Here is a 19,898-nt window from a genome sequence, read left to right on the forward strand (position 1 = left end):
AAAATGGTCCTTTCTCCTGGTTAAATCTCTCTTCCTCCCCTGATTTCCCACTGTCTTCGTGGAAAGATACCAGCAGGTCTTTTCTTTGTAACAGCTCACAGGAGCAACGATCATAACTCCTGTCTAGCTTCTAGCTTCTTCTCCGGTCCAAACATGCCTCAGTCCTATGGTTCCCTTGGTCTCCCCAGGGCAGTGGATTCAGAGGGCAGGAGAAGTCAAGGGAGGGTCTACAAGCCAGGAGCAGAAACAAAAGAGGTATTACTGCTATAATAACATTTGTCAGTTCCCTGCCTGTATATCCATGGTACCCGCCATTACTTTACAATATCCACAGCAGTCTAAGGAAAGTTCTTGTGACCCTCAGCTGAGCATTGTTTGCCGGTCAGGAAAGCAAACTCAAAGTGCCAGGGGATTAGTTTGTCTGGAGTATTCCTCAGACAACAATGGGCAAGAGTTGGGGGAACTGTGCAGTACAACTGAGGCAGGTTATGATTCAGTGCTGTCCGGTAAAAATAGGATGGGAGACTCCTGCTTATCTTCAGATTTTCTAGTAATCACATGGGAAAAAGTAAATAGAAACAAGTGAAATTAATTTAATACTATTTTATGTAATATAAAATATCCAAAATAGTATCATTTCAACAACTAATCAATATATTATAGGAGCCTGATATTTTACATCTTTTTTCCATTCTAAGTTTTTGAAGTGTGTGTGTGTGTGTGTGTGTGTGTGTGTTTTACATTCATGTCTCAATTCAGACTAGACACATTTCATGTATCCTTTGGCAAAGTGTGGTGTTGGACAACGAGATTGATACCAACACCCAGAACTCCCCAGTGGAACTTGCTCACACCCAGTATCAGCTGCCTTCCCTTTCCTGTCTCCCTTCCCTACACCCCTTTGGCACTTTCTGGGGTAATTTCTTAAATGAAGCATTTGCTCTCTAATCCTGTCTCAGCGATTTCTGAGAAAATCCAACCTGAGACAAGGACTCTGCCTTTTGTAAAACATAAAGCCCAAGGTGAAATTTCAATTAGAATATCCATTTCCATACTCATGAGGGATGTCTTATTGCTTAAAAGAACCGTACGTTGAAAAAAAGACTTTAAGTGGTCACCCCATCTTGGATTAAATTTAATGTCAATTTCTTGTCTTCTCCTTTATCCTGATCATGTGAAGTATCCTTGTAATATCCTTCAGCCATAGGGAGTACTACCCTTTCAGCTGGCCAATTTAAGGACTTTATCTGGCTAAGGACCATTTGCCTAAGTGCCATAAGTACACATTTCTAGGCAGGGGGGAGTTGACTTCTTAATGAGATGCAGCTAGCTCTCCCAACCACTGAGTGATTTTAAGAAAATCATTATTAATGCTAATGCTGAGCCCGCAAGGTTTGAGTCAGCATATGAGGTTTGGGACACTTTAATCGGATCATCAGTTCTGATTTTAGTCTCATCAGGTTTCCTGGGGGTTTTGTGACCAGCAGCAGGATGCAGCTGTGAAAGTCACACTCGATGCCCCAAAGACGCTGAGCCACCAGGCCAGAATGGGCTTGCAAAAGTGATCTCCATTTTCTAATATGGGAGTGCTGAAATCAAGGGGAATTCTGGGCAGAATGGTTCCATGATGGGCCACTGGCCTTGCCAGATGTTGGTGAGGAAGCTGGCTTCAGTTTAGATCTCATCCTCGGGTGTCTTGGTCTCTAAGACAGATCTCTAAGCAGACCATTAAGAGCTGCCTTTCCTCCATCCTGTATCGCCTCTTCTTCTCATACATGTAGAAATGCTGGAGGGATTTTTACGAATGCAGCTAACATTAGTGAAAGGCTACTTGGGAAAAATAACTGCCCAATAAAAGCTAGTGAATGATAGTGAAAAATAATCTGAAGACCCAAAACCAGTAAGGTGCTGCTAACCTGACTCTCTGGGTGCAGAGAAACCCAACTGGAGGGATCCTGTATATTTCATTATTGTAAATATACACTCATTGTGGTGGTGTTTGAGCTACCAAACATGAGGTCAATGAATGCGGGAGTTGAGGAGAGATAGGTGTGGTCAGCTGGCTCACGTCTGCCCCAGCACGTGTCTGCTGAACCAGATTTTAATCAACATGGACCTCATGCCAGTCGCTCCACATACATGAACTCATTTAACATATGAAACAAGTCTAGGAGCCAAGGATTGTTACTACACAAGGCTTGAGAGGAATTATTTCCTGGCTTAAATAAGGAGAGCTGTAAGTGTGTCTGACCCCAAAGCTCACACTCTGTCTCTGACTCTAAAAGTAACTTAGAGGCAGGAGTGTCTCAGGTGGTGTGAGACAAGGTCATCCTCAAGGTGAAGCTCTGCCCCCACGGAGAATGACAGAGACAAACTGGCTTAAAAGCTGAGGATTCCCTTTAAGTCCTTTATCAGTTTCTTTAATCCTAGCTTAGAAAATGTTTCCCCATGTCCTTCCATTCTAAGACCATGCATTGTTAAAATGGGCCCCAACCAGGGACAGAAAATCAAGGGCCACCTACGGCAGTTCAGCTACATGAGAGTGAGGAGTGCAGTTGAGTTCTTTAGGTGACAAAGCTATGCTCAGAGCAAAGCTCCAGGTCTCCAACCTCTGTCAGAAAGAGAGGCAACATAGATCATATGATATACTGCCTAGGAGAAGTTTGGGGTGCTTTGGAGGAATGTTCCTTCAGCTTCTCCAGATCAAAAGGGAGAGTTGTTTCTGCTGCCCCACAAGTAGAAATCTGGGCACAGAGGCCATGTGTTATCAGTGACTTTCATTTGAATGCCTCCATGGGTGTTATGAAATGATACCAATGTCGTAGATGACTGTTCATAATTAACATGTACCCATGCCCACTGACTACCCAAGGAGGGCCCTATCATTTTTTTAAAAAAATGAAGCACTAGTCCCTTCAGGGTACTTATCTCAAAATGTGGACAAAGAGAAACAAATAGATGTCTTTCAGAGATGTCTTATCCTTTCCCCAAGAATTCCTATTCAGGTTGGGAAATCAAGTTCATTATCAAAAACTCACTTTCAGGAAATGTTGGTTTGGGGTTGAGTCCCTAGCATGGGAAGCTCAACTCTTAGTCCCTGTTGCAGATGATGCATTTCAGAGGCATCTTCCAGAGCGTCTTACAGTCTCCTTCCAGGGAGATCACAAGTATTGCTTTGCCCATTTTATGCATCCTTCTGAGCACAGCATCTGTGCTCAGTGAGCTGTTCCAAGCATCTCATTTCTGATTTTGCTGAACCCATTCTGAAGGGTCAACATCCATCTCACACCTGGTGACAGAAGTTTGGGGGAGTAGCTAATGTAATCATTGGCAGAATTTTTCACCCTAGCCATGGTAATGATCTTAGATGTGACTTACTCGCAACCACAGAAAGCCTAACTTTGTGCCCAAAAACCTTTGTAGTCCATAATGCCAAAGTTTTTAATAGCACATCTATCAAATGCAATTTTTTGTTCTGTTCCTTTTTTAATAAATGGGAAAAGAAAAATGAGTCGCCATAGCTCTGTAGTGTAATTTTAGAATCCTGGCATAAGGCGACAGCTGCTAAGAGAGTAAGAATTAGGCATGGGCTCCATTATATCTTGGCCTTAAAGAAAGGCCTGGGTAAGGGGGGGAAAGAAAACCGAACTGGAAACGAAATTCTCAAGACACAACAAGGTACCAGGGATACAAGAGAGATAAGGAAAGACAAATGTCCTTTTCTCAAGGAACTCACATTCTTAGGAGGTGGGATGGAGAAGGGAAGAATACAATAAAGAAAGAAGAGGACAAGATGATTTCAGATACATCAAGTGATGTATTTGAGAGCGATTTCCCTTGCAGGCACCCTTCATATTAGGAATTCACGGGGGGCCTTTCTTGGCAGCTGAATTTGGTTGGAGATTAATAGGTGAGAAGGAGGTAGACATATGAGTGTGCATTTTTGGAGGAGGAGGGGAGAAGAACCATAGATGTGACCATTCTAAGGCAGAAACTAGCATAGTAATGACCGAAGAACACACAAAGGCAGCCAAAGCACAAGCATGAGATGAAACTAGAGCTGTGGGTAGAGCGCAATGGCCATGTCCTGGCCCAGGGACTTGGATTTGGATCTTACTCTAAGACCAATGGTATTTAAACAGATGAGCAACAGGATCAGGTTTATACTGAGAAGGTAACTCTGGCTGCTCCAAGGAGAATAGTTTCAGGGAGATTAGAAAACCAGGACAGAGGTTACTACAGGAAGGGAGGTAAGGGAGGCTGCTGGTTTGGATTAGGATGATGATTGCAAAGGATGAGCTCAGTGGATGAATAAGGGATGTTGTAGAGCAGAGCTGATAAGACTTACAATGACCTTCCTGGAAAAGTGACTGAAAGGAAACATTAAGAACCTTATCTCCGTTTGGGGGTTTGAATTCCTGGGTAGATAGTGAGATGTGAAATAGTGTGGGGAGAACAGGTTTGCAGACAAGAGCGTGTTGCAGCTGTGCTGTTTGAAATGCCTAATGGGATTATTTACATAAATTTGAAATGCTTGGTGAGAGCCCAGTGATGGGAAATCATGAGAGCTGGAAAGAGGGAGGCACCATTAAATCCCAGCCCTGAAAGGACAGTGGGGGAGGGGGTAGTTACCTGATCCTGGAGACAAAGGAGATGTGGAGAAGGCCAAGGGATTGGGGCTCTGATATGAGATAGAGGGATACAATAAGCCCTGAAGGCTACTAGTAGCCTAGGAAGAAAGCCAGAAATTTCACAGACAGACCAGTCTCCCGGTGCACAGCTGGGTGGGAGATGGGGTAGGGGGTGGTGAGTGGATCTGGAGGTGAAAACAGAAGACAGTCAGTTCAAATACAAAACGAGCTGCCATGGAAGTTGAAGATAAAAGCTTTGAGTTTAGTAGAGAGACCAGGACTGGAAATATAAATTAATGCATAACAAAGAATCTATATCTGAAGGGGATGAATTTAGAGATACTTTTCCTAACACTGTCCTCAGAATTTTTTTTTTTTTTCAGTCTTCAGAATTTAAATTATCAGCCTCCTTGGATAGACTCAGCCCCAGGAGGTCTTGGGAAGGATTGAGAAAAGTGGGAAACATGTTAATTTAATTGGGGGCATACAGAAGTTGTTTAGAATTTGGATGACTAAAGAAATCTGTTAAATAGAAGGAGGATAATTTCAAGCTCCACCCCAGCCTCCCAAGTTGAGATGACATTGCAGCTGATCTAGCTCTACTTTGAGGATTTAGTAAAATGAAATTGCATTTTGGCAACTGTCAGTTAATCTGTGAAGTTTTAAATCAAACTCCTGTTGAGAAAAATAATAATATCAATAATTTGGGGTTGCCTTATGGAGAATTTCATTTAATTTCAGAAAGAAACATTTAAGATTTCACATTCGTGTGAATCATTATTGATGGTCACAAAAAGATGTTAAGCTGAGGCTTTAATGTCAATCTATGTACACTGGAGAAGCACAGGCTCTTGCCAAAATTTAGCTCAACCAAAATGACAAATGAAATCTGTGAGCAAGCCTCACTATACATGTGGGTTTACTGATAGGGTGGCGGGGGGAGACTTTGAACTTCAACATAATTTTAAATATTTATTATCTAAATAAAAATGCTTTAAATCTTTATGCTTCCAGAGGGGGTAGAGCCAAAAGGCCTCTCTCCACCCCCCAAGAAGAGCAAAGCAAAGAAGCCAGAATGTTCCAAAGACTCTAGTGAAGGTGAGTCCTGTTCCTCTTGTCTTTAAAAAATTATTCCATGAAAAAGAAATTTCTGGTTAACTTTTAAATGTTGTATGTGCTCTCATGTTCTGATATTTCCCAGGGTTCAAAAATCACAGAAGAATTCTTTATCCTTTCCTAATATGTTGATTCTCCCCTGAATGTGAAGACAAAATATCAGATTTGGGTTTAATTAGTGAAGGTAAAAACCAAGTTTAAAAAACCCATTTTCTCATTGTGATGTATTTTCTGTTTCTGCAAAGTGCTGACAAGTTGAGGGCTTTGTCATGGAGTAAGTGTAAAGGCAGAGACGTGGGTGTGTGATGGCCAGTGAGTAGCTAATTGCCTTATTGAGATCATTTGCTCTTTTCATGAGTACATTCTGAGTTCAGGTTCAAACCTGAGCAGTGGATGCTAGAAATGTTTCTGGTCTTTTTGTTCTCTCTACTTTCTAGAAGCCAGCATATCTTTGCATTAAATGGACAGGCTCAATTGGGCTCAGTTTGCTGAAGAAAGGAAGTCAGTCTCTCTTTGACTTACAACACTAGTACCATCTATAAGATACTCACATTTTTCTTTTAAAATGTAGATTAGGTATTTTTTTTAAGGGAGCCTCTCATCTCCGGAGTATGCATGAACTTCTTAAAGGGGAACGTATTTATGCTTTCTCGTTTCTCACTTTGGAACCTCCCTTCATCTGCTGTGAATTGGAGAGCATTATAATACTGATGGTGTCAGCTTGGGTCTTTGGGAAAGAAGATGCCAAGACAAGAAATAGAAGTGCAGGAAATGTATGAGAGTGGGGAGCCTTGAGGGGAAAGAGGGGAAGAGCAGGAGGAGGCGAAAGAGAGAGAAGGAAGATGAGCTGGGAAGAGCCTCCATCTGCAGTGAACTCTGGGAAAGAATGGGGAGGCCCAGAGCACTGGGCAGGAATGGCTGGCTCCAAGATCCCCTTTCTCCAGTTCACTCACTGGCTGCAAGCAGCTGGTGGAGAAAGTGGCCTCGGTGTGAATATAATGCTTCAGTGGACCCCAAAGTGTGGCCAGTGGAAGCTGTTGCCTCACTTCATTCACAGAAGCATGTTCTCTCTCGAAGGGAAATCCTGAACATTTCTTCTCCATGAGAGCACAGCCCCTGCGTGAGGGTCGAGGTTCCAACTGATAAGCAATGACACTGCCTTCGTCCACATCTGGGTTCAGAACCAACTGAGAAGGCAAAGCTATCAGAAAGTTTGAAACCAAAAACATGATCTTTGTTACTAATGAGGTTAGATGAGAACTTCTGTTCTCCCTGCCCCCACCAGATGGGCTTCCAAATGCTGGATTTCACTCCTGAATATGAAAGATGTAACCTCTGTCTCCTCAGGAGCAAGTACCATTGTCCTTGGTATCTTGGGTGCCTAGACAGAGGCTACTGGGTGAGCTAATTATATGAAAAAGAACAGCCCAAGACACGCCCTCTCTGTGGACAAGGGGGTCTGAGAGAGACTCAAGATGAATGTGTTTCTTCCCCCCAGGCTTGGATAAGTGAGGGGATGGGGAGAAAGTCACAGCAGTAAATGTTCTCTGCCCTTTGGTTGAGGAGTGAGAAATAAACATTTCCAGCTAACAGTAAATGATAGAAATAATAAAGTGCCTGGCACAGGTCTGGTGCTCAGAATGGCTATTATAATCGCCATCATAATCAGCACCATGAGGGGGTGCACACTGCTCTAATTCACTTAACGTGCTTGGGAGCTTCAAACCATTCATGGTCAACACTTAGAACCCTGGAGAAGGCCAACAACTGTAACAGCCCAAGAGAGTAAGAGTTTTGGACTGTCATCTCTTACTCTAATGAGGTCATTTCCTGGACAATCTCTTGAGGTCATGATTGGGAAACGGGTTAAGGGCAAAACAACAATTGCCTTTTCCTTAGAGAGGCTCCATCTCACCTAGTGGTTCCCAGCAAATGTCCAACCCACATCAGAGGTGGTTTTCTGGAGCCTGGGCCTGTCGTCATTTTGAGGGTCACATGGTGAGCCATAAACTGCTCTTCCCACTTATTCCTTCAGATGAGCAGAAACTTCTTTTGCCTCCTAAGTAATTTCCTTTGCTTAGGAACATCATTGTGTAATACCAAGATGAGTAGATAGTAGGCTTCACCTCACCCAAAGATGTGGTCTCAGAATATGCTCTGAGGCACCAAAGTGCCCCCACTGTGGATTTGTGACCAGGGACATTCTGTTTGTGGCATCATGATGAAATCTAACATTAGCCGTTCTATAGAAACAGGGAATTGTGTGTTTGTCCCTAAGATGGCTTTTGGAACAAAAAAAAGTAACCATTGCGGGAAAATGGTAAGAAGGGGATATGGCGGAGGTAGATGATTCTATGATGGGCACTCATTATTTATCGGTGTTTCTATTTTGAAGAAATAAAGTAGGTCCTGAATTCATGTTATTTCATGTTATATATATTTCACTTCTTCTCATGATTCAAAGTGTTATAATCTTTGATTGGCAGAGTTACAATTCTTTCCCACTAGACATGCAAAGGGAATATTGCATCCCTGGGTGAAAGAGTAATGAAGATTATGATCCTTCTCTGTGGTGGGATTCCCATTTTAGAATCATCAGTCCTGTTCCAATGTGGTCATCTCCCTAAGATAGATAAATAGATAGATAGATAGATAGATAGATAGATAGATAGATATCTTTCTATCTATCTATCAATTACAGTAAGAGAACTTTCTGGTATTTTTATTTATAGATCACTCAGCTTAATTCTCCATTTCTTGGCCTCCTCTTACTTCTTCTCTCCTTTGGGTTCCCAGCCCTGATTCCAAGACTCATGGATCTTCCTGATTACCTCTGTTTACCTTATAATATCCATTCTCAGACAGGATCTTAGAGAATAGAGTTGGAACACAAACTCACCTAAATTTTCTGTCATATATAACCATAATAACTGTATCTTGATCCAGAAGAATTTTGCGAACATCTGGGCAAGTCATCTCATTCTACTGATCTGTTTTAAAGTAGACTACAAATGGTTTTTAACTTGCCCAAAGTCCATGCAGCTTGTTAATGTCAGAAACTCTTTTTTTTTTTTTCTACAAGCGACATAACTTGGCTAACTCTTTTCCCTTTTCCTCTTCTGGAAACTAGACTTAGTTTTTTTGAAGGAGGCAATTTTGCTATCATTGCAGGCTTGACTGAAAGTCTTATTACTTTAGCAAATGTACTAAAGTACTGAACACCATAAGAAATAATCAGACAATTTCTAAATGTATTTATTAGCATTCTTGTATAATGGACTTTGGGATATAGTGTTTCATTTTAATTGTTTTGATTGAACTTTCATGGATCAGAGTATTGACCCACTGCAACACCATGCTAATAATGAAATGATTAGTAACTTCAGATTGGGGGGCATCTGGTATAAATGATAAACCAACCATGAGCTGACAAATTATAGGATCAATTGTTTGAAGAATACCTGGTGAATGGCAGTTCTAGCAATTCCAACTCTCAGGAATTTGGATGAATTTTTTTTCTTACAAAAAAATTAATTGAAAGAATATTATAGAAAACTTAGCCCTATTAAGAACACATGTTCCTCTCATACTCTTTCTTCCTTCTTTCGCCGGGAAATCCTTTCAGAAGTTCCTTTAATGAAAATCTCTCTGGCTTTGTTTGTGTGGAAACATCATTTTGCTATTTTTTAAGGCAATTTTCCTGGGTAAAAATTTGAGGTTGGTGGTTATTTTCTTGCAGCATTTCAAGATTTTTTTCTCCATCCTTACCAGTTCTGTAGTTGTTAAGAAGTAATATCTCAGTCTAATTGTCTCTTTTTTTTATATTTCAAAATATAATTATATATTTATTATGTATCATTAAATAAATGAAAGTAATTTTAAAATATTAGCATTGTTATAGTATCTTCTTTTTATTTCATTTAATTTTATTTCTTTTCTGTGTTCCAAAATTCATTGTTTATATGCACCATACCCAGTGCTCCATGCAATACATGCCTCCTTAATACCCACCACCAGGCTTACCCACCCCCCTCCCCCTCCCCTCCAAAACCCTCAGTTTGTTTCTCAGAGTCCACAGTCTCTCATGGTTTGTCACCCCCTCCAATTTCCCCCAACTCCTTTCTCCTTTCCATCTCCCAATGTCCTCTGTGTTAATCCTTTAAGTGAAACCATATGATAATTGACTCTCTCTGCTTAACTTATTTCACTCAGCATAATCTCTTCCAGTCCTGTCCATGTTGATACAAGAGTTGGGTATTCATCCTTTCTGATGGAGGCATAATACTCCATTGTATATCTGGACCATATCTTCTTTATCCATTTGTCCATTGAAGGGCATCTTGATTCTTTCCACAGTTTGGAGACTGTGAACACTGGGGTACAGATGGCCCTTCTTTTCACTACATCTGTATCTTTAGGGTAAATACCCAGTTGTGCAACTGCAGGGTCATAGGGTAGCTATTTTTAATTTTTTGTGGAATTTCCACACTGTTTTCCAAAGTGGCTGCACCCACTTGCATTCCCACCAACAGTGTAAGAGGGATCCCCTTTCTCCAAATCCTCTCCAACACATGTTGTTTACTGTCTTGTTAATTTTTGCTATTCTAACTGGTGTAAGGTGGTATCTCAACATGGTTCCTTTTTTAGATTCTTTTCTTTCTAGTTGCATTGACAATCTGATCTTTATCTTATTTGTTCCTCGGTTTCCATATGATGTCCCTCTGTGGGGGTTTCTCTTGATCCTTTTTAGTAGTCGCTCTGCTTCTTGGATATAGGAATAAACATTTTTTAGTAAAGTTCTGAAAATTTTCCTCCTATTGCCTCACCAAATATTATACCTCCACTATGTCCTACTCATTCTTTTTCTCTCCTTCATGACTCCTAACCTACGTTGTTGTTGTTGTTGCTGTTCTTGTTGTTTTTCTGTGTCCCTCTCTAGCTCTCTTTGATGCTTTCTGGTTACTTTTTTCAAGCTTATCTCTCTATTCATTAATCCTATTTAACTTTACTTAATCTAATTTCCATTGTTATCCTTTTCATTTTTTAAAGTTTTATTTGGTTCTGTTTCAAATATAGCTGGTCATTCTTTATTTAATAACTACATAAAATATTTTAAAAAATAATCTGTATCTGAGATTCCAATATCTAGTCTTTCTGTGTAAGTCAAATTCTACAGTTTGTTGTTTTTGCAGATTCATAGTTATGGTTATTTCTTTGTAAGTTTTGCTTTTTTTATGGCCATGTTCTTAAGATTTTTATTTGTGGGGATTTTCTGAAGTTGGATTAATAGTTTATTTATGTTTTGTTTCTGAGATGCCTGAAGATACTGCTGATTCAGGGAAACTACATATTTGGATAGAGTTTTTTGTTTTGTTTGCTACTTGTTTAAGCCCATGTTAGTACACATATATTATAAGATTAGGAAATCTCAACAGACTTTTTTTCTTCCTTTCTTCCTCTCCAACCAATGCTAAAACTGAGAGGGGAAAATTTCCCACTTTACTCAGGACCAAAGCGTAGGTCCAATGGCTCATATGTGTGGCTAATTCAAACCCAAACTTTAGCTAGTGATTATCAAAGAATATTCCTGTCTGCATCACCAACATCACTTGGGAACCTGTAAGAATTATAAATTCTAGGGCCTCATCTCAGAGCTACTGAATCAGAGATAATGAGGTAAGACCCACAAATCTGTGTTTTTAAAAACCCTTGGGGTATTAACACATGCATACTTGAGTTTGAGAACCACTGTTCTAGAGTCTAGACCATCCGGATGTTGGCAAATGCCTCAAAGCAAACAATTATTTCAGTGCTTGCTTACAAATCTTGATTTAATCGTCATCATTTCTGGCTTCTTAGGAGTTTCCTTACAAAAGCACCAGCTCACCCATGTATTCAAGAATTAGATAGATATGTAATAAGTAGATTGGATAAGTGATTGGTAGACAGTAAATACCTACAAATGTACATATAAAAATAGAAACCTACCTATAAATGTGTATACATGTATGTCTACATATATAATAGTCTGGGAAGATACATGTCAAATTGATCTCAGGAGTTATCTTAAAGGAGTGGAGAAGAGACGGGGGCAGATTGGGAAGAGTTCAGTACTCAACTTTCTAAATTTGTGCATAATTGGAAAACATACATATATATGGCAAGAATGGTTTCATATTGATAAAACAAAAACATACTTTCATTTAAAAACTAGAGATGTTATGCTTCTAAAATTCAGGAGCAAATTTAGAACGGTAATTCTCTCCATACATTCATCTCCAAAGCCGTCAGTGGCTTGTGGTAATGAATGCTATTTTTCCACCATATTTTTTACAGAAAGCACTAGCACTTTGGCTCTCGCTCTACAATTGCCTCTACATAGAATATTCAACAAGCCTACATGGGATACACATTCTTCAGGAGCCCGAGCCCTTGTGATGCTAAATCAAGCAGCCCTCTACTGCACTCTAAAATATTGATGATTTCTTTTGTCAGATGAGATTACATGTGGAAACATTTTGGAAACTAGAAAGCACTTTACAAGTTTGAAGGATCTAATATTGCTATTAGAGGTATTATTATTATTATCTCGACTAAAATAAATTTTTCTGAACACATGAACCATTGGTGGAATGCACATCATATTTCCTAAGTGGCAGAATTTTCTCCTTGCCCTATTATTTTTCCTGCATATTAATGTATCATGTGACATGCTGTTTTGTGAGTGGCTGGACAGAAGGGACATTCTATCTTTCAGAAAGCCATGCAGCAGTTCATGCATTATATTCATAAGCATGATCTTTAATTTAATTTTTTGACAAGTGCAGTGAAGGGTAAAATCAGGCAGTCATAATTTTGACTTAGCCATCACTCAAATGAGCTTAGTGATTGACCAGCTTTAAAAAAAAAAAAAAAGGAAGAAGAAGAAGAAGCAGGAATAAGCAAAAGCAGCTTTCTCATGAAGAAAAGCTTTATTTTATCCTCTAGACCATAAAATACCAAGAATTTAAGCAAAAGGTAAAATTTCCACAGTGAAAATCAGAATACAATAAAAGTCCATGTCGTCATCTTGCTTTAATTATTCTCTTCATGTTCTGCATGATTCAGGGCCATTCTGAGCTATCCCCCTACTGCAAATTAGTAGAAGAGCCCAACAGTCACGATCTCTACAGTTACCCATTAAACAGAGCTGTGGTTCTAAACACGGAGTCCTGTTTCAGTTAGCATTAGGATTTTAAACGGGCTCAGAATACATTGAGGCATTTTCCATAGTGAGAAGGAAGAACTTATATAGCCAGACTAAGCATAGGTGCTGTGTGACTCAGAATGATCCCTGTCCATGTCTGTCACTGGCATATTATTGGCAAGACTCTCTTTCACTCTCTGGGGTGTCCTGGCTTGGGTGGTAACATATATGGATGTTCGTACTGGAGGAGAAACCACAGTTCGACATGAGTGTAGATGGAGCTCTTGACTGTACAAGTTCTGCTTCCTACGTTGGCAGTTTTTCTAACCTAAAAGTCAGTTTCTTCATTATTAAATGAAGGAAAGAACCTCCCCTGTAGGAGTGTGAGAGATTTAAACAAGATAATGTGTGGAAACTGCCTGCCACAATCTCAGGACAGAACAGCTGGTCAGCCCAAGTGTATGGAATCAAAACAGGAAGAGCTTCCTCCCATCAAAAACTCACCCACCTTGTTTATTAAGGCTTGAATTTCCTTTCAATATGAACAAAATAATGTTGCAAATAGAGAAAAGACTTAAAAGGCATTGACTGAATCTCCTCTCTCGCTAAGTGTTTTTGTTCTTCTCTCTCCCTTGGGTTCACCAGGCCTCCACTCCCCTGACCAATCACATTAATTTCTGTCCCAAATGGACTTTCACCCAACCTACCTTCTCCTTCCTAATCTCAATTTTTTTTTTTTAAGATTTTATTTTTAAGTAATCTCTATACCCAACATGGGGCTCAAACTCATGATCCTGAGATTAAGAGTCACATATTCTACTAAGTGAGCTGGCCAGCCGCCCCTTGATTCTTTCTATCTTCAAGTCAAGCTTCCTCAGAAACTGGTCTACCTTCAATATTTACACAACCTCCTCCCTCAATCATTCCTCAGCCTCTACTTCCTGTCTCTAATACTTTGTGGCAGGCACCAGGTTAGACGAGGAGCAAAAAGGACTTGGTCTTGGGGCGCCTGGGTGGCTCAGTGGGTTAAGCCGCTCCCTTTGGCTCAGGTCATGATCTCAGAGTCCTGGGATCGAGTCCCACATCGGGCTCTCTGCTCAGCAGGGAGCCTGCTTCCTCCTCTCTCTCTGCCTGCCTCTCTGCCTAACTTGTGATCTCTCTCTGTCAAATAAATAAATAAATCTTAAAAAAAAAAAAAAAAAAAAAAAAAAGGACGTGGTCTCTGAATATGGTCTGTCAGTTCAGAGATTCTTTTTAACTTCAAGTCAAGCTTCCTGAGAAACTGGTCTACCTTCAATATTTACACAACCTCCTTCCTCAGTCATTCCTCAGCCTCTGCTTCCTGCCTCTAATAGTTTGTGGTGGGTACCAGGTTAGACAAGGGGCAAAAAGGAGGACTTGGTCTCTGGTTATGGTCTGTCAGTTCAGACCTACCAATGAGACAGTCACTGTCCAGCCCCCATCAACTCTTCAAGTTTGGTGACTCCCTGCTATTTCTGTAAGATGCTGGGAACAAAGATCTCTCTTCTGAGGCTTATTCTTGTTCCAATTGCCAGTGGTCTTGTTCTCCCAGATGAGTGTTTCTCAAACTGTGGCCAATGGAGCCCCACAGCCCATTCAGGAGATCTTCAAGGCCAAAGTGAATTTTACATGGAGCTATACTCTCAGAAGTCTCCATTCTCATGGGTACAGTGGGAATGGTATCCCCTGGAGTTGTACAAAGTAGTGGTGTCACAGAGACACCCCACAGCATCCTTCCTCCAACCACACCAACATAGATCCCCACCACACACATATACCTTTTCTATGCATTAATTCCACATCTTTGTTAAACACCCACTACTTGACAATACAGGCACTATTCTAGATATTGAAAATGCACACACACACACCCTTCTTTTTAGGGGGCATATATTCTAGGGTATGTGGGTGTAGCAGTTGATGGATTTAAAAATATTAAAGAATATATAATACATAGTAAGCCAAATGGTGGCATATGCAATACTATTTATCTGTTGCTGCCTGAAATTTTTTTCTCAAACTTAGCATCTTAAAACAACAGTTGGGTCAGGAATTGGGAATGGCTTACCTCGATGGTTCTGGATCAGACTATCTTTTGATAGTGTATGACGTTCTAGGTCATCAGAGTCTAGGTCATAAAAGAATATGGCTTCTGCCTGGTTGTCTCTTGGATCACTCACTCTAGAGTAAGGGAGATATGTCCTGAGGACCCTCTACCATTATGAGAAGGTCTACATGGCAAGAACCTAAGGCATCCTGCCAAAAGCAAGCAACAATCTGTAGGTCATTTGAGTGAGGCAAGAATCAGATCCCCCAGGCCTAGGCAAGCCCTCAGAGGACTGCAGATTACGGTTGATATCTTGACAGCAACTCCATGAGAGCCTCCAAGACAGGTACCATGCAGAAAAACCCTGGAAGAGGAGATAGGGATGCCCTATATACAGATGCCCCTGTCTGTATAAGTTGGTGGCAGGGAAGAGTCTTAGGAGAGAGATGGGTTAAGGTTACAAATATGCTGGACCTTAGAGATTCTCAAGTTGGTATTTGAGAAGAAGCGTGAAGAATATAAAAGAGTAAGCTGAAAAGTTAAGTGGGCAAAGAGCATTCCAGTAGAGGAAATAGCAAGCACCAAAACCCTCATGAGAGAGAGGTCTGACCTACTACTCTGAGAAAGGAAGGTCAATGTGAGTCACTGGCAAGGTCATTAAGGGTCATTGAGGGTTGATACCTTAGAGACATGGGTCTCACACTTGAGTGTGCATCACCTCAGGGCAAGTCAAACCATATTAAACCCAGTCTCTGATTCAGGCACTCCGGGGTACCCAAGAATTTGCAGTCTTAATAATTCCACAGGTGATGCTGGTGTCGTGGGCTGAAGACTCCACTTTGACAATCAGTGCCAAGGGCACGGGGGCCACTAGAAGAATTTAGGCTTTGTCTCTGAGTGAAGTGAAAATGGAACATATTAAACAGGGGAAAGACATAATCTTACTTACATTTTAAAACAATATTCTGGTTGTTGTGTTGAGAATGGGGGGAGGGGCAGTGGCTAAGGTTAGAAACAGGGAGATAGTCTGTTGGGGCAAGGGATACTGGTGGCTTTTCCCAAATGGCAGTTGGGGGGTTGAGGGAGTATTTGTCAGATTCTGGAATTACATTAAGGTAAAGCCAACCAGTTCACTGACATGAGATATGGCATCTGACAGAGAGAGAGAGGAGTCAAGGATGAGTCTTTTCATGTTCTCCACAACTACCTAACCTAGAAGCTGTGCCCTGCTTCCATTTAATTCAAACTTTCCGAGAAAAAGAATCTTTATTCCTACCCTCCATCATGTCTGTCCAGGTAGCTCTTGCTCCCGGCCCCCTAGGAAGGTCATATTACCCCATCCTGAGGCAAACTTTCCAATCAAGCAAAAGGAAAATGTTCAGGCATGAAGAAAAGTCTCATCATAACAACTAAAAGAGAGTCAACACAAGTGTGTTAACAAAGAAGACAACTCACAGAAAAGATGATTTTAGGTGCTTTAGGTACTGAAGATTCCAGTAGGTTCTCTCCCAACAAGACGTGTTTGTTATTGCTGTTATTTTGTTTGCTTTCAATCCGTAATTTCCCAGTTAATGGATGATGGTGGAACTGTTGTCATGTATGATGAAGGCAAGAAGGAAATTAAGGGAGAAAAGAAAGGAAGAAGGGTGGGAGGCCAGGAAGCAAGGAAAGGGGAAATACGGTTGTGGGCTCTGGGGAAGAGTCCTGAGCTAGGAACCACTAGACCTGAATTCTAGGCACAGGATCAAACCCTCCACCTGATATCCCCAAGGCCCCCTCCAACTATCAAATTCTGTAATTCTACCTAACCATCAAATTCATGAAAATCGATTCTTTATGAGATCGCTCTTTCATGCCTAGTAAATATTTTCATCCTTAATTTAAATGTTTTGAGTCATGGGTTTTAATAATGAAATAGGCCTCTCAGAACATCTCATTTCACAGATGGGGAAACTTTTTTTAAAAGTCCTCTAGAATTGTCGAGAGGACTCACATGAAAAGTGATCCTAAGTGAGCTACGGAACATCAAAAGGAAAGACCTGTTTATCAGGCCATCAACGGTGTTTCTTTCAATAATATTTTTTTAAGTTTCTTTAAGTCTTTTAAGTGTGGGTGAGTAATTCAGATTACATGTGCTTTGCTGTTTGCCTGTTTTGATTTCCAAAACTGAGGATAAAGAATGCATTTGTTTGTTTTGTCAAAAATTCAGTCCCTGGATTTATAGAGGTAAAACATTAGAGTGATTTTCTTTTTTCCAGTGTTGTCCCCATGCTGAGAGATCCTTTGATGGCTTATAATATTAGATACTAATTTTTCAGCAGAGAAAGGTTTGGTTTGGTTTAGTCTTTAAGGAGAACTATTGCTATTTGAACAGTGTTGAGTTTTCACATTAGGGTTTTGCCATTATATTTCAAAATTTCAATTTGCTACTGTAACAAAGTTGTGCTTTCCTACGATACCGGAGAGAGCCTTAAAGCAGTCCACCTACACTGGAATCACCTGGGTGGGCAGCGCGTGCTCCTAATACCTTGCTTGAGCATTCCTCTCTCTTGCCACTCTGGAGCCATCAGAGGCGTCTTCTGAAATGACTCCATCTCCAGGGATTGCCCTGCTTGACACATGATACACAGAAAACCAGGCTATTCTATTCTCCTTGGACAAAAATGCCAGCAGATCACTTGAATCATTTCTCAGTTCTCTATCCTGAGAATTCCCCACTGATCTATAATAATCTTTGCTGCTGGCAGAAAGGAAGTAGATAAGGGGTTTGGGAAGAAAGGGGTGGACCGATGGGGAGGTAGGTTCTAGAATATCGGGAGACAGTGAGGCGTTTTTGCTGAGTGGTGAACGGTTGCAAACTGCTACTCTCAGGGGAACTTACTCCTTCAGTCAAAGCTGCCACTTATGGTGAATGCTAAAAATGTGGATTTTTGCCCTCAGTTTCAGCCTTCTACCAAATCACAAAGCTGTATTTTAACTCAATGCACTGCATCTTTGTAACACCATTTTTTTTTTATACTTGGTTTTTATTTTAGACATTCTCAAACTTCGAGCCAATTTGCAAGTACACTGAAAAGAACCATTTTCTTTTTCCATAGAATTTTCTGGGGGAACTTTTAAAAATCCCATGCTTGGGGCACCTGGGTGGCTCAGTGGGTTAAGCCTCTGCCTTTGGCTCGGGTCATGATCTCAGGGTCCTGGGATCGAGTCCCGCATCAGGCTCTCTGCTTCGTGGGGAGTCTGCTTCCCACTCTCTCTCTGCCTGCCTTTCTGCCTACTTGTAAATCTCCATCTGTCAAATAAATAAATAAAAATCTAAAAAAAAAAAAAAATCCCATGCTTGTGTCCCACCCCCAGACCAATGAAGTCCAACCTCCGGTAGAGGAACCCAGACAACAGATTTTTCTTTTTTTTTCCTTTCAGGCAAAAAAAAGGTATATTTTTAAACACCTTGTGTCAACCTCAGGTGTAGTCAAGGTTGAGAATCCCAGGTTTAAGCATCCCGTTTCCTGAGAATTTGGTCTCAGATCACAGATTCTCTTGATGTCAAAAATAATTGACCCACCTGTATTGATTAGGCACTGAGACAGTGACATTAGCATTTCCAGACATCAAAGAGGCCATTTACCTAACATTTATTGTACACTTTTTATGTGCCAAACATTTTTCTAAGCACTTCACATTTAACTCATTTCATCTTTAGAAGAATACTATCGAGCATGTGCTATGATATCCCCTTTACAGATGAGGAAACTAAGGCACAGAGAAGTGAAAAAATTGTAGAATATAACATGGCCAGGAACTCTGGGAAATCAGGCCTAGAAATAAGATAATATGATACCAGACTTAAATGCCAGCACTTCTTAAACTTTGCATTTGAGAACATAAACTTCTTCTAGTTTTGATTTTAGAATCAGCTGGAGAGTTAGAGAACACTGAGGCCCAGTCTCACTGAAGAAGGATGGGCACTGGGTCTTTAACATTTTTTTCCCAAGGTCCCCAGGGGTTCTCCCCAGAACAGGGAATCTTCAGGAGAAAGGGAGCATGAAGATGGCCAGAGGAAGGTATGAAACAGAAGGCCTAGATAGACAGGAAAGAAGCAAATGACCCAAATGACATAGACACTGAGTTTAGGGTGGATGTGGATTGGGGCCAAATAGGAAGAATTTTGGAAACCAAGCCAAAGAGTCTGGACCTTATTTACTGATCTCCAGGAGCCATGGCACTTTGTCACCATCAGAGTGGCATGGGTTTCCTTGGGTGAACTTAAAATGAAACACACAATGATGCTTTATACATTTTAAAAGCTAGATCCCAAAACTTAGACCTACCAAGACATTTTCTGTCTACCAAGTCATGGAGATAATACATTTAATAATGATCTTCTATATGCTCAGGGGATACACGTTACCACTATTTCTGGTCAAAGCTATTGTACTACCCTATCTTGAGACTAAACAATGCTTTACATATCAGCAAAGCAGGGGTGCCAAAAATAAGTATGAAAATATCAGCTTTGATTACTCATCCAGAATATTGTAATCAGATCATTTAAAGAGAAGTCTTCTTTTAAAGCATATATAGAGATTGGGCCAGGTTAAAATTGAGTGTGTGTGTGTGTGTTTAATTTAATTTAATTTTATTTTATTTTAAAGATTTTATTTATTTATTTGAGAGAGAATGAGTGAGGGAGAGCATGAGAGAGGAGAGGGTCAGAGGGAAAAGCGGACTCCCCAAGGAGCTGGGAGCCCGATGTGGGACTCGATCCTGGAAGTCCAGGATCATGACCTGAGCCAAAGGCAGTCACTCAACCAACTGAGCCACCCAGGTGCCCTAATTTTATTTTAATATGAGGATGGGGGACAACACCAGGATCTCTTTGGTCTTTAGGATTTCT

The 19,898-nt window shown here is 40.7% G+C and overlaps 1 protein-coding gene across 2 annotated transcripts in view; it reads left to right on the top strand.

Annotated features, from left to right (window-relative positions):
* The window catches only part of MACROD2 (mono-ADP ribosylhydrolase 2), a 1,974,291-nt gene that overhangs the window by 1,817,258 nt on the left and 137,135 nt on the right, over positions 1–19,898 (top strand). For both annotated transcript variants that reach the window (XM_059134074.1, XM_059134073.1), the window contains exon 11: positions 5,646–5,729. In XM_059134074.1, coding sequence (XP_058990057.1) covers positions 5,646–5,729 — 84 coding nt within the window. The remainder of the gene's footprint in view (positions 1–5,645; positions 5,730–19,898) is intronic.

The sequence above is a fragment of the Mustela lutreola genome, chromosome 9 (assembly GCF_030435805.1).
Source record: "Mustela lutreola isolate mMusLut2 chromosome 9, mMusLut2.pri, whole genome shotgun sequence".
Lineage (NCBI taxonomy): Eukaryota > Metazoa > Chordata > Mammalia > Carnivora > Mustelidae > Mustela > Mustela lutreola.